The sequence below is a fragment of the Trachemys scripta genome, chromosome 10 (genome assembly GCF_013100865.1).
Source record: "Trachemys scripta elegans isolate TJP31775 chromosome 10, CAS_Tse_1.0, whole genome shotgun sequence".
Lineage (NCBI taxonomy): Eukaryota > Metazoa > Chordata > Testudines > Emydidae > Trachemys > Trachemys scripta.
In genome coordinates, this window is record NC_048307.1 from 60382428 (window position 1) to 60405980 (window position 23553).

Here is a 23553-nt window from a genome sequence, read left to right on the forward strand (position 1 = left end):
AAAAAACTTTTGAAGTGATAATCAAGATGACCCATTTCAGACAGTTTGACAAGAAGGTCTGAGAATACTTAACATGGAGAAATAGATTTAATGTGTGTAATGGCTCAGCCATTCTCAGTCTCTATTCAAGCCTAAATTGATGATATCTAGTTTGCATATTAATTCAAGTTCAGCAGTTTCACATAGGAGTCTGTTTCTGAAGCTTTTCTGTTGCAAGATTGCCACCTTTAAGTCTGTTACTGAGTGACCAGAGAGGTTGAAGTGTTCTCCTATTGGTTTTTGAATGTTATAATTGCTGATGTCAGATTTGTGTCCATTTATTCTTTTCATAGAGACTGTTCGATTTGGCCAATGCTGGCACATATCACATTGGTAGATGTAACACAGCTGCTACTCTGAAACCTGTCACTTTAGAAACTGATTCATGGACAGATGATAGGAATTCCAGTTACATTAGGAAATGTCTTAGCTTATGAAAGAGAATTATCACAATCACGGGACAAGGACAACTTTTATTTCCAAGAGTGCACCTGGGGACAGGTTTCACTACTTTAACTCCTCTCTGTGTGGTACTATGCAGTCTTGCCTGAGGTTGGGCTTTGTTCACACAGGAAAATTAATCTGAATTAACTAAAGGTGTGAATTTGAAGTGATTAGTTATCCCTTTGTCGACACTCATTCAGAACGAAAATGGCCTTAATTCACTTTGGAACCTGTAAAATCCTTCTTATAGCTGCTGATTAAAGTGAATCAAAAACAGCTTGTTCAAAACAAAGCATTGTTTAGTCACGCAAACATAAACAACACAGAACAAAGGGTTAAAATAAAAGCTTATAGGGATTGGTCTTAACTATACCATATCTTTTCTTGGAAACTTCAGAACAGTGTTCTCTATTGCTGGGTTGGGAGAGACAGGCTGCTTGTGCCAGTTTGTCTTCTCAGGGAGTCTGTCACCATCTTTCCCATAGACAGCTGCACACAATCCCCACCCCCATTCTTCCCTAGGCCAGCATTTTAGGTTTTAATATCCTCTTTGATAGCTTAGATATTGGTTTGGGAAGAGTGAACCATGGCAACTTCGGGTATTCCCCAATTAATACTTCCCCATTGTTTCCTCAAGAACCTGTATTCTCTCAGACAGTAACTGATCTTGGCCATTGTTTCATTTCCTGTTTCCTCCTGACAGCTTCATCTGCTGCAGGAGAAACCACTTAGATTTAATAATGGGTGACAGAAGCAGCACAAACTTACTGCGTACCTGTCATTACTCTGAACATACATAGAATAGCTGATTCACCTATAGTCAGTTTTGTCCATTTATTCTTGATTATTGTAATAGGATTACAAAATCATCACATCTTTATATACTACCTAGCACAGTGGGGTCTGCACTCCTGATTGTGCCCTTTAGGTTTGACTGTAATGTACAGAACACTAAATGAATGATGCTAAGAATGATCATTACTTTCATCGAACGTTTACACAGCCATGTGCATTTAATATGGAAAAAGATAACACTATAGGAACCAAATGGGACTGAGAACAGTATATGATGTTAGGAGGACTTAGGAAAATGGACGGGGTCAAGAAAATATTCAACTTCAAATATTTCAGGAGGCACGTTTTAACTTATTAAATATTGCTGAAAATTGAGAGATTTTCATTTTACATTGACACCCATATTTATCACTTTTAAAAATAAAGGTATGGGATCGGATCTTGTCTCTAGTCATCAGAAGCAATTTTAAACAATACTTCCATGTTAGCAAACTAATTTTTGTATGCTTTATTGGACATCAAGATCAAGATTTAATATCTATGGCAAGCTATCAACTTTCCTCTAAATTAAGACAACCAACATCCACTAATGTATTTAATGTTCCAACCCAGCTAAGACTGTGAAGATCTAAGGCGGAATGAACAACAAACATTGTCCCTACGTAGTTCCCAAACCTTTATTTTTACAATCAAATTTGTTTTTATATCCAAGTTGTAAAATTTTCCTCCCTATTAATGAGGTTTTTGAACTATCACCTTAGTTTTCTGAGATATATAAACATTACCTTTTATTTGGACAACAGTGTTTTTCATCTTCTCAACTACAGTTTCAACCAATCAGTATGAAAACAGAAAATTGGTAACTAAAACAGATGTGTATATAATGTGTTCTTCTCTCCATACTGCTTGCTTTACCCCTTACAGTCAGTGAGGATATAGATAGAGCATTTAGCCACTTAGCTAAAGTGTTGGATGAATAACTCCATTTCAAGGTATGTTGCAACACAAAACTATTTACAATCAAACATTAAAATGTTTATCCTATTATAACTCTTAAAAGTTGAACAATTTTACCAGGATTAATCTAAAACTATCTATTTGGACATTTGTGGTAAGTAGCGAGCTGAGGGGTGAAAACATTATATATTTTCAAAACAGCATACAATCAGAACTGATTTTCAAACCAAGGCATTGAACACTGCATCATGGATTTCCCCACTCAAGAGCTTTCATGAACTCTTCTTCAGTAAAAGAAAGCATTTTAGCTGCTTCAATATGCATCTATAAAAGATTAAAATTAATTTTGTTAAACAATTAGTTGTATAAGAGAAGATGATTTTACATTTGCTATATCAAGATATTTGTAGCCTAGATAGCTTAATGCAAATAGAAGTGGAATATGAAATAGGTTTCTAAAAAAAAAGAAAAAGAAAAATTGTGATTTCTCTTTTTGTATGTGTTGCACTATTGATGGAAGTTTGGCTTTTTCTGTCTTTCATTACAAATTAAGCACTGGTCCTTTCCTTATATGTACTTCTCTACACCTGAGATGCTTTTATAAGAGAATCATTGTCTTTCAAAAACATAACATTCAACTCTGCTTTGTATTTCTAGGAACCTTTTAAATTCATGTTTAAGACGACAAAATGTTTCTTCTGAGCAGTCTAAAAATACTTATCAGTTAAGATTACTACAGGAACTATTCAGAACAGAAGAATCTGCTGCTATTTTATCTGTGCATATCAGTTTTCTTTTTTAAAAAAGCAGTTACTAAAGCAGACTGCCTTAGAGACAGTTGGAGCCCACTACTGGTTACTAAACAAGATTTAGTGCCTTCATGACTTTTCGAGCTATTGAAGAGGTTGTCTGTCTCTGCAGTTTCAGTACAACAATTAACTTAAGATACTGTACTAGACCATAAGTATGGTATAAAAGTATATTACATAAATTACCAAAATCTCAATAGTTTACAGAAATGCTGTCTTCTCATGACTAATAAGCATAGTTACTTAAACTCCTAGCAGGGTGGTTGAGAGGGAAAAATGGTGGTAAACACACAAAAATAAGGACCTTGCTTTTTCACACTCCATCCTGACACAACCTACCACTCAAATGGGCATCAGCTATTGAAGCCTGTAAAAGCCCCTTAAAAATGCCATGATGAGATCATATTAAGCTTCAGATCATATTACAGAGATTAATATTTTTATCATCCCTACACTTTAAATTGTTTTTTTTTAAGTAGAAAATTACAATCTGTCCTAGATTTTAATTTTTGAAGGTTGCAAAATCAATGTCCCATTGAGATTTTTTTTTTCTGCTGGCAGAAAAGTTTTCTTCAGTATAACTGTGTTCTTAGGGAATTAGTCTGATGTGGTAAACATTAAGCACAAGAAGCAGCTGATGTCCAAAAGGGATCTGAAATTTTAATCGATAAACATATCAGTTCGAAACAAAAGACAGCTATAACTCCTATAATACACCAGCCTCCAGCTCTGGAAAGCTGAAGGGATCTTCCACCTGTATCCTTTTTTATAAATAAGGCCTTTTCCAAAATATTCTCCTCTGGGAGCTTGTCCTCTAAATCTAGTGAGGCAATCATTTTGAACACCAAGCAAGCTGACTGCTTCAGATTGCAACTCCCTTCTTTCCAGATAGTATTTAGCTTCATTTATGTCCTCTCTCTCACTCCTAAGGTGGTCGCACTTCCTGACCTGCAGGCTACTTCCACCTATTGTACCCTTTCAAATTTGGCATACGAATATAGTACAAATGATCCAACCGATCTTTCCCTGTGAGTGCAATACATCAAGTTTATTTTGCCTAAACTTATTGAAGTTCTTGTCATAGATTAGGAGGCTAAACATAATCAAAGTTATCTGTAGAAGACCACACAATTTCTGAAATAGCTCATGTAGGACAGAACATTGTCGCATTAAGGTAACATGTTAGTACTGAAAGGCCATGGTGCTGACATGTCTAAGCTTTATTTTACATAATTCCCAATTTAAGAGGTATTCCCTGCATTGTCAGGACAGCATGGGGAAGCTGCTCCTATCTAAGCTGTATTTGCTCAGCGAAGGAAGAGGCCGTTGATCTCAGGACTGCTCAATACAGCTTTCAGCAGCACTAAACACATTCCAATTCAGGGACAAAAAGCCAAGACAATCAATTCAAGAGATGACCTGTCCAGTTTTCATGATTTCTTGGTAAAAGGAGAAAACCAGCAATGTTACTTGTACCCCCATAACAGCAGCAAGCCTAAAAACCCACATTGCCTAAACATACCACTTATTGGAAACTGGGGGGATGCAGATCTGTTAGTTCACGTTACTGCCAGAAAAATACTGATGGTAATCTTGACAATTAGCATTCGCAACCTGTATTGTGCAACTCTATCAATATATAAAAGTGAACGATGTTAACCTTTTAGGTTAATAGACTAACCTTTTGTCTCTTCAGAATATCAATTAACTTTAGCTGTTTCTTGAAACCTGTCATTAGCTCTCCTTTTTGTTTCTCCAGTCTCTTGTTTGCTATTTTTAGTTCTTCAAATTTTTTGTGCTCTTGGTTGGCTATGTCCTAGAGGACAAAAACAACCTGTTAGCTGTAGAATGGGCACCAGCAATCTGTGATATTTCAAAAGGAGAAAAAGACACATCAAAACTATTCTTTTACCAAAGCTTTTGACTTCTACCCTTAACAAACAAACAAACAAAACCCCACATCTAGCTGATAACTCTCTTCTGCGCTACTAAGGCAGCAAAATTTATACTGGTACCACAATGTGCATTGTTTCTGTGTGTCTTAGGCATGCATGGTCAGTTGTAATCCATACCTATGTCCACAGAGGTATCTCTTCTTTCAAGCTGTCAGAGATCTGTTTGGGTGCCCCCTTTCAGCCCCCCACTAAACTGCTGTGAGGGGAATTCAAGCCTCTGGATCCCCTGATTTAAGCCTCCAATGCCTGAATGGCGTCAGGCCACTGCCCTAATCTTGGGAACTGTAGGCACACTTGGGGTGCAGAATAGCTGGCACCCCCGTCTGAGAGAAGGAACCCACTGTTCAGCTGCCTAGCGCATGGGTGCTAGGGTGACTCTTGACACTTGCTCATACCTAACAACACACCCTCTCCCAGAACTTCCACCTCAAAGGTGTGAATCTTCTGGTTTACAGTTCAACGCCTTCTCAAGGCTCATCATAATTGTGAAGCATATAACGCACACAATGCTTTGCACAAATCCAATGCATTATTGCTCTTTTACTTAATCATATAAAGCACATAAATACAGATCATATAGAAAATAAACCCTGCATGCATTTTTCTTCATTAGGTTACTCCTTCCTTAGGAGTTGGGGTGGGGGTGAGTGCATGGTTTCCCCTGCCTCATGTTGGGTAGCTTCTTGCTCATGTCATGGAATCTCACCTTCCTCAGCTTGAGAGACCTTTCTCTCACCTTCCCAGCACTTCCTCGTGTGATTCCCTATTTTATATGCCCCTTTCCAATGCCTGTCTTCCTTTATTTCATTTCTTGATAACCTTCCACCGCTCCAAAATAACCCTCCCTCCGGGATGCAGTTACTCTCTCATAACTTTTGTGTGGTCAAAGCACTGTCGTTATCCTTAAGTACCTTTCCTCACTCTGGAGTGTACCTGGTGCCTGGCCTGTCAGTAATGCTGGACAGACATAAAGGCATTCATGATACAGTTGTTTTTCATAGTAACATTTCGTAATTCCATAAGATCAACCAGAATTTGTGTGTTGTAGAGATGGATTTCCAAATAGTTAAACATGTCTTCCTACCACATGCCAACATCTGACAGTCCAGTGTAGTAGAGAGAGACACTCCCTAGCTATGTTTTTTCTAGACATAAGACAACATAGATATTCAAGAGAAATAAACTGCTTTGCAGTTACATGGCCAAATTTTGCCAACATGAATTATTTCACTTATAAGTGAAATATAATATTTGTCCCCTTCCATTTCTAATCATGTAGAATCTAATCTAATCAAGCAGATTGGGGCGGTGGGGAGGGAGGAGAGACAAACTCCAGCACTACACTTTATATAACCAATATGACATTTTTCAACAGGGGTTGCAATATTCTCTATACAGCTAGAACGCTTGTCCAGATACTCAACTGATTTGTTACAGTATTCTAATTGCCTGAATAACTTCTTCCAGCTTTGGATTGTCTATGAAAGACAAAACCCCCTCAACACTCTTATTGCCATCCATTATTTGAGAGTGCTCACTTATTACATGATCGAGCCCTTTGGTGATCTTTAAAGCATTTTTCAACAGGGGGTTATACTTTTAAATCAGTTTATTTTTTTAAACAACTACTGTACCTTATTGCTTTGCTTCAGTTTATTCAGCTCCATTTTATACCTTTCTGCTTCCTCAAGAGCCCTATTTAAGCGAACTTCTGTAGCACTCTGACTGGTAGAAGCCTGCTTTTGTATGCGCTTTAGATTCTCTAGTTCCTAAATAAATTTAAAAAAGTGTGTTGAATAATGGTAAACCAATGAATCCCCCTATAAGCAACACAGTTAGCGCAAGAAACATGGCAGAAAGCCTGTCTGATCTTGTTTGGCCCTGCAGTAGAATCGGACTTCACATCTCCTACTTTTACAGTGCTAGAATAGTTCTGACTCCTACCTTGCTTTCTTTCCCGCCCCCCTCTAGAAATTCTTCTATCTGAATACTAAGACAGGGATCAATGAGACCAGAGGAATGCACAATGGGCCAGTGACACTGAATCAATGTTGCAACACTTAAATCCCCTTGAGACAACTTGGTGTGCTGTCTAGTCTGAAAGACAGAACTAGAACGGCCTCTCCTTCTGATGCTACTATTTGATAGTGCTGTGAGTGGGGAGAAGGTGAGGGGATGAGGCAAAGGTGGTGATATGTAGAGCAGAGTAAAAGATAAGAGATCGAAGGATGAAACTAACAGACTAAGACAAAGCAGAAGGCGACAAGAACATATGGTAGTCTGGCAGAAATGGCAACTCTTGTTACTCACGTGAAAGATGAGATGTCTCTACAAAAGCAGAGTCAGGTTTTGTAAAGTAATAACTAGAGAAAGGCTAAATCATTTAACCAAAAGATAAAAGAGAGTAATGTCTTAAGTATTAAGTCTGCTCCCTGAATTTGTGTCTTTTTGGGAATTGCCCCACTTTTTCATATTTCTGATATCAACCCTGCTGAGGCCAAGAGGTTGTAGTGGTGGTTTTTTTAAATGTGTGCCATTTGTGTTAGAAAGCTATCCTTAATGAAGCTCTATAGGATGAATGACTTGATTATGTAAGTGTCTGAATGACAAATCTGTATAGAAAAGCATTGTGGCAAACTAACACTGGATCATATGGATAATGGAAGGATCCTTGACTTCTCCAAGCTGGACCCAGAGAACAGGAAGATGTGAAATCTAGAAAAGAAATGTGTGTCTGACTAAACCACCTAGATTCTACTGCCAAATTTCCTTCCCCCAAGATTTTGGACAAATAGAATGGTTTTGCTACACTACGTTGTGTCAGTGAACAGGTCATATACAATACTGAGGTAAGATTCACTTTTTTTACCTCTGGAACGTACACACATTTTCAGGTAAGATAACTTGGAAATATAGATTCAGGCAGTAAACAAACAACACAGTCTGCTCCTCTTCATAGCATTACCATCTCTTCTCTTATGTTAAGATGGCAGAGCTCTGAATAAGGTCAATTGCTTGTTTTAGTCTTCAGTGCCATATACTCCACTTCACATTAAAGTGAAATTCTATCTTTTGGAGTAGAGCATTTCAGAACCTGGCAGCATAAAAGGATACAGGCAGTCCTCGACTTTAAGATGTTCAACTTACAACGAATGGCACTTACAACGTTTCTGAATTGACACCCTGAGTCGACTTACGACATTGGTTTCGAGTTTATAACACTCAGTCCTGCAATGGAGTGGATTGCAGTTCCGAGTTATGACATTTTGACGTACGATGCAATTTTCACGATCCAATTGCGTCGTAAGTCCAGGGTCTGCCTGTATATCACTTGCACAGTATGTAAGCTATTGGCTAACCTAATGATGTAACAAAAGGATGGTTAAATGCTCTTTGAATGTTCTGTTTGACATTGACTCCAGAGAGTAATAGAATGCAGTGGGATTTTTGCAGATCTATCAGTAAGGTTGTATTGTATTTTCATATCTTGTCAACTAATGCTACAAAAATAAATAAAAAATAAAGTTCTAAGTAACCAGGATTTCTGCAAATCCTTCATAAACAATTTTTAACTACTGAATTCTGTTTCCCAATTAAGTATCTGAAGAAGGGGGGGAATTACTGCATTACGTCTTTTCAGATTTTTTTCTTAAATATTTTTGTTTAGCATAGCCTAATTTAGTTTAATTTAAAAAAAAATGCTTTCCACTGCCCCTCTACAGTTACTTTAACAAAAGAGTTCAATCTCTCCATTTGCTCTTACAACTATAGGTGGCCAAAAATAATGTTGAAAGACAATCAGCTGAGCATGCTCAAAAACCACTAAGGTAAAAGCATAGGGGATACTTGCCAGATAATGGTTTTAAAACTACTCAGCAGCAGAGCAGTCTTAAAAGGGACAACGCAGAGGCCTTAGATATCAATATTCACAACAGCCATTCAGGGGGGAGGGGAGAGAGGGCACAAAAATGGGCACAGGAATGTGTCTTATGAGTAACATGCATCCCAGAGGTGTTTCATATGAAGGCATATCACACTCTGAAGTTCAACAGCAGTGGGTTAGAAGTAGAATCTGAAGTCCACTAAATTTTTGGGAAAAGCAACAGAGGGTCCTGTGGCACCTTTAAGACTAACAGAAGTATTGGGAGCATAAGCTTTCGTGGGTAAGAACCTCACTTCTTCAGATGCAAGTAATGGAAATCTCCAGAGGCAGGTATAAATCAGTGTGGAGATAACGAGGTTAGTTCAATCAGGGAGGATGAGGTGCTCTGCTAGCCGTTGAGGTGTGAACACCAAGGGAGGAGAAACTGCTTCTGTAGTTGGAAAGCCATTCACAGTCTTTGTTTAATCCTGATCTGATGGTGTCAAATTTGCAAATGAACTGGAGCTCAGTAGTTTCTCTTTGGAGTCTGGTCCTGAAGTTTTTTTGCTGTAAGATGGCTACCCTTACATCTGCTATTGTGTAGCCAGGGAGGTTGAAGTGTTCTCCTACAGGTTTTTGTATATTGCCATTCCTGATATCTGACTTGTGTCCATTTATCCTCTTGCGTAGTGACTGTCCAGTTTGGCCAATGTACATAGCAGAGGGGCATTGCTGGCATATGATGGCATATATAACATTGGTGGACGTGCAGGTGAATGAGCCGGTGATGTTGTAGCTGATCTGGTTAGGTCCTGTGATGGTGTTGCTGGTGTAGATATGTGGGCAGAGTTGGCATCGAGGTTTGTTGCATGGGTTGGTTCCCGAGTTAGAGTTGTTACGGTGCGGTGCGTGGTTGCTGATGATTTTTGGGGTTTGGCTAAAGTGAGATCAAGGACCAAATCACCCTGCTTATCTCCACTGTTCATTAGATTGTTCTTGAGTCAGTTTTCACCTTCTTAAGGCGAATTTGTGTCTTAATTTGTGTCTGGGATTCTAGTCATTCAGACCTGTGTGTGTGTGTTTGTGTAGACCAGAGGCCCCCAAAGTATAGGGCGTACCCCGCTAGGGGGATGTGGAGGAACATCCAGGGAGCATGCAGGACCTGGGCCAGTCCTCAAGGGGACGGGGAGTGAGCGCCACCCAGTCCCACCCCACCCCCAGCTCTGCTCTGGTCCCACCCCCACCCACATCCCCGGCTCCAAGCCCCAGGCCTGTCCCTGTCCCCAGCATTAGCACAGCTCTGCTCCCGGCCCTGCATCAGCCCTCAGCCTCGCCCGCAGCTCCGTTCCAGGACTGGGGTTGAGGCTGGGGCGTAAGACCGGGAGCAGAGCCACACCTGGCTGCCTATCCCTACCGCAACCTGGGTGTGGCTCCACCCCTAGACTTGGCTCCGCTCCCAGTCCCAGACCCACCCCCAGCTGTGACCCCAGCCTTGGCACCCTTGCCCCTGTCCTCATCCCCCATCCCCATCCCTGGAGCTGTAGCTCCACTCCCAGCCCCAACTACAGTGGGAGGTGGAGAGGGTGCAGACAGGTATAAGGGAGGGCATGACCCTCAAAAGTTTGGGGGCTGCTGGTGTAGACAAACTGCACTGTGAAGTGCTGCCAGCAGTACTTCATTATTTGAGATCAGTAATTCTAGTTTTCCTGCAGTACAACTCACTGTTTTGGCAAATTAAGGGTCTAAAATTTCTTCCTTTTCTTCACTGTCCTGGTGTATTTTGTGGCCCCTAAATTCGATAAATGTGAACAAGTGCAAGGAGGTATTTAGTGCCAATGATTCCATGGCTACACTGCTCATGAATTCTCTCCCCACTAGGCAGATAACAATAAACACTTACAGAAATTTATCTTCAGAGTGCTTTGCAAACAGTTAATCCTCACCACAGCCCTGAGAGGCACACAAGCATTATCAACTCCTTTACAGAGGCAGAGTAAAGTGACTTGCCCAAAGGAAATTAAAGGAGTCAGAACTCAGAAGTTTCTGTCTCCCATCCCATGTATCCATACCACTCATTCTCCCTGAGAGTACAGAGTTCACTCATCAAGAATTAATGAGTGAAAGAGAATGGGAGGAAGTGACATTTGCAGAGGGTTTGGGGAGTAGCAGAATTCAATTGTAGTGCCTGTTCCAGGGAAGGAGGTAGCATCCCCTTGAAGTTTAATACCATCCCTCTCTAGAACAGAACAAACAAGAAGGTTGCTAAAATTATTTTAGGTGAGGTATAGCAGCACAGAGGATGGAAGCCAGCTGGTGAGTCTCTGTCTACATACACACAGAAGAGCAGCTGAGGAAGCAAAGAAACCTCAAAAGTTGCTGGGGAGCTAAGCAGGATCAAGAAAATATCCATCACAACCTCATTTCTGTATGGCTTAAATATTACCAACCATACAAAGATTACCTGGATTTTAAAGTAGCTTTTAAAATTCATCTGGACAATCAATATCAAGTGTCATCCACTGTACACACATATGAATACGATAAGTTTGGGACATTGAAACAGAGACAAAACCAAGAATATACTATAGTATAATAATATACTTCTTTAGACGTTAAGCTCTTCACTTGCTAAGGGTGCAGAGAATTAAAAGAAAAGTTTTACGTTAGAGAAATGAAGCCAAAGGCACAAAAATAAAACAGAGGTTAAAACTCATGCTATCCCAACCCACATATACAGACTCTCTAGACTCCAAAGATGTCAGTCTTCAATATCTGTGATCAACATAGTGCAGACTCAGCTTATGATATTCAGCCAAATTTTCTGAAACATATCTACAATTCATCTCTCTTTAATTAAATATTAATTAGTCTTGAATAATGTACTACAAACTTTGCCAAAGAACAAATAGCTTTCAAAACCAAAAGATCAACTCTGTAAGAGATTTAACCATTTAAAAACAAGAATGATTTTTTAAATCCATGTTTACTGGTAGTTAAAACTGAGTTTATGATTAAAAATATAAATGCTAATTCCCTAGAACATTGAAAATCATACTTGTAAATTAAAGAGAACTTTACACATTACTATTTTCCTCCAAAAATGGAATATTCTCATTCCTGACAAAACCATTGGCCCGGGATGGTGAACTGCGGCCAGTGGGGGCCACGATCGGCCGAACCTGCCACGTCAGCAGGTAAATAAAACTGGCCCGGCCCGCCAGGGTGCTTACCCTGGCGAGCCGCGTGCCGAACATTGCCGACCCCTGTTTTGTACCAAGGACACGTGGTTTAGGCTCCAAGTTATGTGTTCAGTTTTCATTTAATAATTTTTTTAGATAATTTTCTCTAGGTTGTTCAGATATGTTTGATTTTAAAATCGACCTCTCCAACTCTGAATAATTAAAGAAAAAAAACACATGCTGCTCTTAGCTTAAGTTCCAAACAAACAAAGCTGTGTATGTGGGCCATCTGGTATAACCAGGCACTTCACAACTTTGCATATGTGGCTTGTACTTGGAGCCAGGTTGGTTTGGTTTTGATTCCTTAAAATCGGAGTGTGATTATTTTAAAGAGACACAGTCAATTTACCAAAAAATAAAAACAAAGCAAGTGCACACACACATACACCCTTCCACCACCATGTACCCACCCACCACCACCAAAAAAACACCCCTACGTTGAATGGTGTTTTATTTTAAATCTACTATTGTTACAACAAGGTTGCTACAACTAAAATAATTAGAAAAATTAAATATTTCTCCTACTTTTTGTTTCCTCCTTTGTGAACTTGACTGCACTTTGTGTATAGTCAGTGTCACCTGCCTCTAGGGATGTTCTACACAAGAATGAGGGGAAAAAATTAAATATAGGAAAATGTGATTGTAAAACCTTAAAACCGTTGGGGGAGTCTGGGAGAAAATCTAAAACTATTCAATCTTTTTTTAAAAAATTGGCTGACTAGACACTATCTTTAAATCAAAATGTACAGCATCAGTATAAGCAGAAGTCAGTATGTTAACTACAGATTTGACTGTAAAGCAGGGCCGGCCTTACATAGGGGCAAACTGGGCGAAAGCCCAGAGATGCTGTTATAAACGGGGAGCCTCTGGAGCAGGGGTGCGCCTCCCCCTTGCTGCTCTGCTAGCATCTGCAACCCCGCGGCTCTGCCCCCTGCTTTGGAGCCGCCCCTGGCAAACTGCTCCTGGAAGCTTCCCCTTTGCTGTACGGGGGAGGGAGGGAGGAGGGTGCTGATGTCAAGGTGTTCCCTGCCTATGTACCCCATCTCCACAGAGAGAGAGAGAGAGAGAGAGAGAGGCTCACCAAGAGAGGGAGGGAGCTGCTGGCGGCTGCTGCAGTGTCTGATAGAGCTTTCCTTCAGGTTGGTGAGTGCAGCTCTCTTAAAGGGGCAGCGTGCAGTCTCACACAGTGCCCCAGCTCACACATGCTGTTTCACACTCATCCTCCCAACACATACTTATATTGTTGTTGTTACTTGTTGGTACTTTCTGCAATGCAAAATCTCTGTAATTTTATTCTTTCAAAGTGCTATTTTATTTTTTTGACTGGTCTGTGCATTTCATAATTTTATTTCTTTCTCATGCTTACATTTAATTCTTTGAGTAGTGAGTTCTAAAATGCCTAACCTCTCCTGGCTGGAGTAATTATCATTATTACTTTTATCATCATATTGTGCTTTCTCATTCATTATTTAAAGTGGTACAATCAAATAATAGTGTCCTTCTAGAATGTAACTTTAGCTTGTACTAACCTTAGCAGTGACGGTTTAAAAAACATTAGCTAAACACATAACTTTAGATACTGGGCAAATGAAAGTTGCTTATTTTCAAATTGTATTTTTAGTTATATCTGTAAAAAAAAACTTAAAATCTGCATGAAAATAAATGCAGTTCCAGCTATGATATCAATTGCAATGATGGAGTCAAATGTTAGTGAGTCACATACATAATTGTGATCGGTAAACATAAATGCCAAAATAATTAGAAAAATAAATTCCCTTTCTTAATAAAAGAGGAAAAAACCTTAATAACATATGTTAAAATTATGTTTTTAGTGAAAAACAATTGACTGAAAGAGTAGATAATAGCATTAACACAGATTTTAAGCAGATTTTATTTATTTTTATGTATCTCTAATAAAGATAGTGTACAAAGTATCAAATGTTTGTTTCTGATATCTGTGTTAAAGTTCTAGAACTGATACCTCAAGGCTTGGGATTGGGAATATCTTGCTGTATTATCTCCTGATTGTTCTAAATTTACATATAAACTTTAAACGTGGCTTAATTGGAGTTTGTGTATATATATATAAATTTATATAACAATTAGATGCAGTGCTCCTGTCAGCTAATTCCTAAGTTATCTGCAGAAAATCTTAGAGTTTTCAGGTGCCTCAGAAGTCCCTGGAATCATGATTAAAGTTTCCTCCCCCCAAATCTGTAATGGCACCCTGGGTGAGCCAGGAGGGCCATGGGCTCTGGCAAGATGCGGCCCCCATGTGACAGCGCGAAGCCCGCCTTGAGCCACACGCCGAGAATCAGGCGCCACAAGCCACAGCAGCAGCGCAGAAAAGTGGCAATACACCATATACCATGCAACCCTTACTTCTGTGCTGCTGGTGATGGCGTTGCCTTCAGAGCTGGGCGCCAGCACCTGACAGTATCAGGCCCCCGTGCCAGTGCTTAATTTGTGCCAGGGCTGAGCTCTAGCTTCTGGCATCTTTCAATACAAATTAAACACTGGGGGAGGCAGCCAGGCCCAGAGGGGAAGCCCAGGGAGCCCATGGGGGCCAGGAGTGATGGGGGGGGCAAAATACAAGTTTGTGGAGGGTGCCATTTTCCCTAAGGCTGGCCCTGCTGTAAAGCAATTCAGGTAAAGGATGTACTTGTGGCAATTATATATTTTTTCCTTCAACTAAGGCTAAGGAAATGAAATGAATGACTGCATTACCTTTTCTACTGCAGTGAGCTGTTGCTGTAATCCTTCACTTTTCCTGTTAGCTTCCTCTGACAGCATTTTGTACTTTTCAATTTGAAACTGTTGAGTACTGACTGTTCGCTGGAGTCTAGCATGTTCTTCCTCAGTTTCTTTAACCCGAGAGTTTAAATTCCGATTCTCATCATCCTGTCAGTCAATAATTTGTAAATTTAGAAATCAATGAATGTTTTAAGAACGTGTTAGGATGAGAAAGCGTTTTTCTACAACTTAATATGGAGTCATTAGTACATGTTTTTTGCAGATATTGTTGTGATCACTGGTGTCTTGTTGTTTTAAAAACTTTTTAAAAATTATTTCTCTCATAAGCAATACCTGATAACTCACAGTGGAGTTCACAATCCAGTTTGGTTAACAAAACAAAAAAATAATAATAATCTTAAATTTTGCTCTTAGTCAACACTTCACTAAATTTTAATTTTCTACCAAATTTTGTCTAGTCTTATTTGAACAATATGCCAAATTAGATATATGCTTTAAATAAAACTTCAGTAATTTAAGGTTCAAGGCACGGAAGATCACAGCACAATACTGTGATAGCCATCATTAGTTATAGAATAACATGTATAGTAAAGCCATGTAGATGTTCTACAAAGTAAATTGAGAATAGTAACATATTTGTGAGAATGTATATAAATAAATGTTTTAAAAAAAAATCTCACTAAGAGAATTAAAGGGTGGATACTCTGAATTTTCATCACAATTACAAAAAAGTAATCAGTTCCCAACTTTTAGTGAGATCATTGATTTTTGAGTTACAATCACAGCTCATATTCTTGGATACCTCAAGTACCCAAATTCATGTTTATTTTAAAATCAAATGGTATACAGCAACAGCTGAATTTTCATGTCCTATTTACCAAATTACATCCGTATTTTAAATAATGTTATGACTTAGAAATCATTTTTTTCCTTTAGAGTATGAAATATCATGAATATTGTCTTATAAATCAGTGTTAATACAGACAAGTCAAAAGACTTGGGGAAAAAAATCAAGCCACATCCAAAAGTGTTTGAGGACAAAGTTTCTTCAACTTTTAAGAGAACAAAACTGCCCCATACCCCTGAAAAAAACAAACAAACATACTAACATGAACCTCCTTGAGAGGAAATCGGCCTTCTGCTATATCCCAAACTTCAACAAACAGTAAAAATTATACATGTTATGATATCCTGTATGCTACTTATACATAGGGTTGCCAGGCGTCCGATTTACAACCAGAACGCCCAGTCTAAAAGGGACCCTAGAGACTCCGGTCAGCACTGCTGACTGGGCTGTTAAAAGTCTGGTCGGCGGCGCAGCGGGATTAAGGCAGGCTCCCTGCCTGCCCTAGCTCCGCGCAGCTCATGGAAGTGTACGGCATGTCCCTGCCAAACCACAGCCAATGGGAACTGCAGGGACAGCGCCTGCGGGAACAGGCAGCGTGCACTATTCAGAACCGCCTGGCCGCGCCGCCACCTAGGGGCTGGACATGCCAGCTATTTCTGGGAGCAGCACGGAGCCAGGGCAGGCAGGGAGTCTGCCTTAGTCCCGCTGCACTGCCGATCGGGACCCGCCTGGCCAGAGCCCACACCCTGAACTCTCTGCCCCAGGTTGGAACCCCCTCCCACACCCTAACTTGCTCCCAGACCCTGCACCCCCACCCCAACCCCCTGCCCCAGGTCGGAACCCCCTCGTTCACTCTAACTCCCTCCCAGAGCCCATGCCCCAGCCCCGAGCCCCCTCCCGCACCCAAATTCCCTTCTGGAGCCCGTGGCCAGGGGCTGAGGCTGGGGACGGGAGCAGGAGACTCAGCTAGGGGCCGAGGCTAGTGGCAGGAGACTCAGCTAGGGGCTGAGGCTAGAGGCAGGAGCCTATTTCTCTCTCTGCTCAGGTGGAGACCATCCCATGAGAACAATCCTCAGTCCACGAATGCCTCCCAGTGGTCAAACATCCCAGAGCCCTCCCTTATAGAACCATTGCCTGAACCATCTGTTGATCATCATATTGTCTCTCCTTCATTCTCCTCCTCTAAGGAGGGGTAGAATCATGATGAAGGTCACCCGAGCCTCCATTTCTTTAAGCGTCTTCCCCACGCTGGCATAGTCTTCCTTGATGTGTCTCAGAGAGAATCTACCAGTATCATTTGTTCTTCAGAAGGAGGATCAGTGGATTCTTTCCTGCTCCCATTAGGATTCTCTTCAGCTTCGGGTCCACACCCAAGTCTTAGCTCCCAGCAGATAGCACACCCTTGTATTTTCTGGATCAGCTCTGGTGAAAAGCCCACCTGTTTTTCTTAGTAAGGAGTCCCCAGTCAAGTAGACCTATCTCTTCCTGGTGTTGGTGGGGCTATAAGGGCCAGAGAATCACACCCAGAGCAATATAAGGGTGGTACCGCCCCAACCCCCATCAATTCCTTCGCACTGGACTTTAAGATGGGAAACTGATGCAGAGGGGACAGAGGGTGGTTCATGGAATACAGTCTTCACCCACATCTTGAAGAACAGTAACAGTATATTTTTTTCCTTTTAGTGGTTGCAGACATGTATTTCACTAGTACAAAGTGGGGCTCAGAGTCTACTGAAATAGTGACTGCAGAACTGCCTTCCCAAAGTTTGTATCTGACTTGATGCCATAGTAATTGCATAATGTTTCTCAAAAGTATGTACAGAAGACCATGGTGCAGCCCTACAAACATCCAATATTGAAACATTGCTGACAAATGCAATCAATTTGGCCTGAGGCCTTGTCAAATGACCCTATAACATCTGTGGGGGCATGGTCTGAGCTACTTCATAAGCTGTAGTAATACAGGAAGTTATCCACCTGGCAACTGTCTGCACAGAGACCACCTGCCCTTCCATTCCATCCACATAAGAGACAAAAAGTCAACTTGATGAATAAATGATTTGGTCTTTTCCTGATAGAACACCAGGCACCACCTCACATCTAACATATGAAGCCGTTGTTCATCTGCATTTGAGTGCGGCTTAGGAAATACAGGTAAATAAATAACCAGGTTAAGGTGAAACTACTCTGGACAAAAACTTTGGATGTAGCCTCAAGAAAACTTTGTCTTAGAAGACTGTGTACGGGAGGCTTTGCCATAAGGGCCTGAATTTCACTGACTCTTCTTGTGGAAGTTACAGCAACAAGAACGACTGTCTTTTAGGAAAGGAGAGACAGTGGATCAAGTTGCTAATGGCTCAAAGAAGACCAATGAGGATGGCCAGAATAGCACTCCTCCAAGAAGAGAAGAAAGAGTCTCTCTGAGCATTGGAATGACTGATTAGTTTTTATGAGTTCTACTCCTCAGGGCACCAGGGGAAGAGGACCAGTGTCGTCTTCTCCAAGGAGAAGAATCTGGATCTGGCAGCCTATCAGGGGTCCGCACCAGCTCAGAAGACTGACAGCCCTGATGATCTGCAAAGGGCCCCAGGGACAAAACTGACTTTATGGCATGTTCCATGCTGTGCTGTTTTAAACATAAGTCCTGAGCAACCTGAATTCTTTCCTTAAAGAAACAACAAATGGAGAACTTTTCCTTAACATGCCCCTCTCCTAGACAGAGCAAACATTACATGTGGAGGATCACTTTGGGGGATAGCCACCCCATACAAAAGACAGTGCTTAAATCCTGGTGAGGGCACAGCATCATGTAACATTATAAATGGAAGTAATTCCTACACTAATAGCTACAAGGATACTACTAATTAACTATTTACAGATAATCTCACTGTTGTCATCAGAAAGTGTGATGTAAAATCTGCACGGGAAGCTCCAACACAAGCTGTGGGCGGTGAGAAGGAACCGAGGGGGGTCGGAGTGCCACTGACCTTATATAGCCTTCGAAGGGGTTGCTATGAGGGCCAGATAATGCAACCACTACCCTGACAGGTACTGCTAAGCAAAGTTCTCCACTTCAGAACACTTGGCATGCATGCATCTGAGTACAATATTTGTCTACAACCAATTGAAGAAGAATCTTAGTTATCATAGCTATCACAGAATTGCACTGTGAGAGAGGTGATCTCTAAGGTAAACTAGCCCCAAACCATTTAGGGTTTTGCACCTTCTAACACCTTAAATAGCACCAGAAATGGGCAGTCAGTCATACAGATCACGCAGTACAAGTGTAATATACTCTGTTTTGAAAACTGCTCCTTGCCTAAAAATTGGATCACACAGAATATGATGGTTTAAAACATCCTATGAATTTTTTTAAATTATACTTTTAAATCTTTAGACTAAAGATTAAATATGTATGAAACACAGAAAACAATATTCTAGGCTCTGGATTCATAAAGAGGAAAAATAGTTATGTAGAACCCTCACTGTCTAATAACTGAAGCTATAGCATCCCACTATGTATCCTAATATAGCCGAATTAACAACAGTGTTAAATGGAAGGGGAACATGTTCAGTCTCTACTGAATAAGAACACTCAATTCTTACCTTTTTACTACATTCACGTACTATACTATCCAGCTCCTCCTGCATAACACGCAGCTTTGCCTTAAGAAATCTGATCTGGGCTTCTGTGAATTTAAATAGTCACATTTAATACCCTTAACTTATAAATACTTCTATGAAATATGACTGATTTTTATTTGCTTTGATTCAAACTGGATCACGTTAGGAACAAATTGTTGTCAACTGCAGACTTGTTTACAAAATACACCATACATACTGTTTAATGCAATTATGCAAAATACTGATTTCCAAATAAAATTTTCATGTAATTTGCTTGTTCTTAGACCAAGTTGTGGATAGCGGTTTTTTTTGTTTTTGTTTTTTTAAAAGACTTACTAAATTCTGCACTCTTAAAACGTAAAAAAATGATAATTGTGGAAATGGCATCTCTATGCTGATCCACAGCACAGGTAGAGATTGGATAGGAAGTACAAGATTCCCCAAAACTGTCATGACAATATGCCTCAAGGAACCACATCTAAAAGTGAGAAGGTAGTGCAGTCTTCATGCAGATTCAGCCCAAAGCACCTCTGCTGTGACTGACTGCCATTAAGAATGTCTACTATGAGGGTGGTATCTGTGACAGGGAACTGAACTGGGATCACCAAATCATTTCACATAGGTCAGTGCAATAGCTGTCGGATAAAAAGCAACAGAGGGTCCTGTGGCACCTTTGAGACTAACAGAAGTACTGGGAGCATAAGCTTTCGTGGGTAAGAACCTCACTTCTTCAGATGCAAGACTGAAGACTGACTTGCATCTGAAGAAGTGAGGTTCTTACCCACGAAAGCTTATGCTCCCAGTACTTCTGTTAGTCTCAAAGGTGCCACAGGACCCTCTGTTGCTTTTTATCCGACAGCTATTGCACTGACCTATGTGAAATGATTTGGTGATCCCAGTTCAGTTCCCTGTCACAGATACCACCCTCATAGTAGACATTCTTAATGGCAGTCAGTCACAGCAGAGGTGCTTTGGGCTGAATCTGCATGAAGACTGCACTACCTTCTCACTTTTAGATGTGGTTCCTTGAGGCATATTGTCATGACAGTTTTGGGGAATCTTGTACTTCCTATCCAATCTCTACCTGTGCTGTGGATCAGCATAGAGATGCCATTTCCACAATTATCATTTTTTTACGTTTTAAGAGTNCTTGCATCTGAAGAAGTGAGGTTCTTACCCACGAAAGCTTATGCTCCCAGTACTTCTGTTAGTCTCAAAGGTGCCACAGGACCCTCTGTTGCTTTTTACAGATTCAGACTAACACGGCTACCCCTCTGATAGCTGTCGGATAGTTACTACTATCAATTTTGGCTGGATTTTAAATATGCAAATGGCTCTATCTTACATGACTCTTGAGCCATCTAGCTTTCAAGCAGTAAGTGCTGAGGGTTTTTGTTCAGTTACAGTGAAATTCACCCATCCCTGCTTAAAGCTTGAGTAACTGGCTTTTGTGAAGGTAACTTTGTGGGGGCTGGGTGGATTGAACTGACACCTCAAACCACAGACAAGCCACTATTCTAGCAGAATGGAACAGACAATTACCTCTCTAGGTTATTTACATGAGATTTTTGGGCCAGTGGATAATCCATTTATTGTGAACCTAGTAACCTCTCTTGGTTTGTCACCAATGGTTCCATCTGTACTGGCCTATTTAGAACATTAACTGCTAAATTCTGGTGTCCAGGAGACATTCAGGCATATATTCCAACTGTCTGTGGATGATCTGAGAAGCGGAAATCAGTCCAAGGTCTTTTTCAGCTTCCAGATCCAGTTATGGAAACAGTCTCCAATGCTCAAACACAGAGTTCAATCAGTAACTCTCTCAGGCTAGATAGCCATGTGGTGTTAGTTCAAGATGCCTTGTTCCCATTGCCAGACACTAAATTAATCCTTTTCTCCATCCTGAATTGATATAGTAGATGGTTGTAATATTCTCCACAGCACACTTATATTTTAATTGAGAACTCAGGGTCACAAAATAAATAATATGAGAGATTCACATAGATTCTCCTTGATAGGTATTCCCAAAGTGTCTCATACAAATCACACAAGGCCGAAGATCAAGCAACTCCTACCTTGAATCCTCTGTCAAGTACTGATTGTTATCACCATGCAGTTAGACACCAACACCATAGCATTTTGACAATGTAATAAACCTCTAACTTCACGCTTCCTTTCACACGATGGGTCTATGTGACAGAGTGTATTGGGCCCTTTGAGGCCTCCGGCTGAAGCCTCCTGGTTCTATCACACCCCACCCCAGGAAACAGGGCCAGCTCCAGGCACCAGCTTGTCAAGCAGGTGCTTGGGGCGGCCACTCCGGAGAGGCACCAGCTATTCGGCGGCAATTCGGCGGACGGTCCCTCACTCCGGCTTGGAGCAAAGGATCTCCCACCGAATTGCCGCCGCAGATCGCGATCGCGGCTTTTTTTTTTTTTAATTTTTTGGCTGCTTGGGGCGGCCAAAACCCTGGAGCCGGCCCTGCCAGGAAAGGAGCAGCAAAGATGGATCCCTTAGGCCTGTCTAGAAAAATTGCAGAGAAGTAGCCAATCAGAGTACAGCAGGCTCAGTTAAAAGTAGCTGTAGGGCCTAAGCATGTCAGTGCCTTACTGTGACCAGAGGAGCAAGGAAGGGTGCTCTTTTCTGGAGCTCACGGGAGAACCAGAAAATGGGTTCTGGTGGCAGTGGTATTTAATGTGAAAGAAGAGGAGATGAGAACTTCAGCACCGAGGTAAGGGGGAAGAGAAAGGGGCTATGTGGGAAGAGGCTCAGGGAATAGCAGCAGTGAACAAGAGACAGTGGTATGTGGCTACTGTTTATAAGCTCCCTGGATTGGGACCCAGAACAGTAAACAAGCCCGGGTTCCCCCACTGGCCACTAGTGAAGTGGCCAAATCCTCAAGAAGGGGACAAGTTTCGTTTACAGCCCAAGCAAAGGGCTGGAATTTAAAGGGTTCAGGGACAGGGCTGAAGACCCTGATAAGGGCAGACACACTATCTGGTGAACTCTTTGTTACCACCCACCCCCAGAAGGGGACTGAAGTTAAGGAGTGACCTGGCTGGAGAGCTGGGACACTAGACAACTGTTGAGGACACAGAGTCTCCAGGGAGAAAGCCCTGGGGGTAGTGCTCCAGAACAGGCAGAGACAGGCTTAAAGCTAGCCCAGAAGGGGCTGAGAACTGCTCAGAGACAGGGCTACAGACACCAAAAAGGGCACAGCGATAGTCCTTGTTGGACCTTTGTCACCCCGGAAGGGATTAGTCCATTTCAGACTGTGTGTGACTTAGCCAGTGGGTCAGCCCTCCAAAGATGTGCCTGCAAAGGTCAACAACTTACAGGCAGCACCAGGAAAAAGTGCAGGATCACACACCGCTGACAGGAGGTGCCCATGAGAGGTGAGTGCACCCTGTCACAGACACCATAAACCATTTCATAGCCAGGGCCAGCTCCAGGCACCAGCATTCCAAGCAGGTGCTTGGGGCGGCAATCTGCAAGGGGCGGCAGTCTGTATCTTTTTGCCACCCCAAGCAGCGCGCCGAATTGCCGCTGTGGACGGCGGGGGCAGTCCATGTGCCGTTAGGGCGGCACGTGCGTTTCCGCGGCGGCGGCAATTTGGTGGCAGCTTCTATGTTCAGCTGCCATTCTATGTTCAGTGGCAATTCGGCAGCAGCTGGCGCCAAATTGCCGCCACCGCCCTAACAGCACACGGGCTGCCCCCACCATTTGAGGCGGCAATTCGGCGCGCTGCTTGGGGTGGCAAAAACAGTAGAGCCGGCCCTGTTCATAACTCTACCAGCTTGTCATACCACAGCCAAAAAGGCAGGTGTGCATCATGCCTTTAGCTTCACTGACAAAATGCTACAATCCCTTCTCACATTCTAGTTATTGCTACGACAAGTGTAAAAACACCATTTGGAGTGAGAAAGATCCAAAGGTTCGTCATTGAAGCATTGTAGCTAAAACATTACTTCATAAGCTACTTACCCAAGTTCCACAGCATGGATCTGCTGAAAGGATTTAGCCCTAAAGACAAAGGCTGTGAAAGGATTTTTATCTTATGGAAATACAGCCTTAAAACCAAATCCTGTCCTTGGATACATATTTGCAACTCCCAATGAAGTTAAAAAAAGTTATGCACTGATCTAAAGTCACAATTTTGTCCCAGGTAACTCACATGACCTCCTTCCAGAAGAGGCTGATGCACTGCTAAAGAACAAAGGTAAGTTAG

The 23553-nt window shown here is 41.6% G+C and overlaps 1 protein-coding gene across 2 annotated transcripts in view; it reads right to left on the minus strand.

Annotated features, from left to right (window-relative positions):
* Window positions 1–1303: 1303 nt before the first annotated feature.
* Window positions 1304–23553, minus strand: part of TEX9 (testis expressed 9) — a 46895-nt gene continuing 24645 nt past the window's right edge. For both annotated transcript variants that reach the window (XM_034783829.1, XM_034783828.1), the window contains exons 8-12: window positions 19308–19390; window positions 14828–15001; window positions 6634–6768; window positions 4726–4860; window positions 1304–2559 (exon numbers count right to left, since the gene is read on the minus strand). In XM_034783829.1, coding sequence (XP_034639720.1) covers window positions 2482–2559; window positions 4726–4860; window positions 6634–6768; window positions 14828–15001; window positions 19308–19390 — 605 coding nt within the window. In that variant the 3' untranslated portion in view covers window positions 1304–2481. The remainder of the gene's footprint in view (window positions 2560–4725; window positions 4861–6633; window positions 6769–14827; window positions 15002–19307; window positions 19391–23553) is intronic.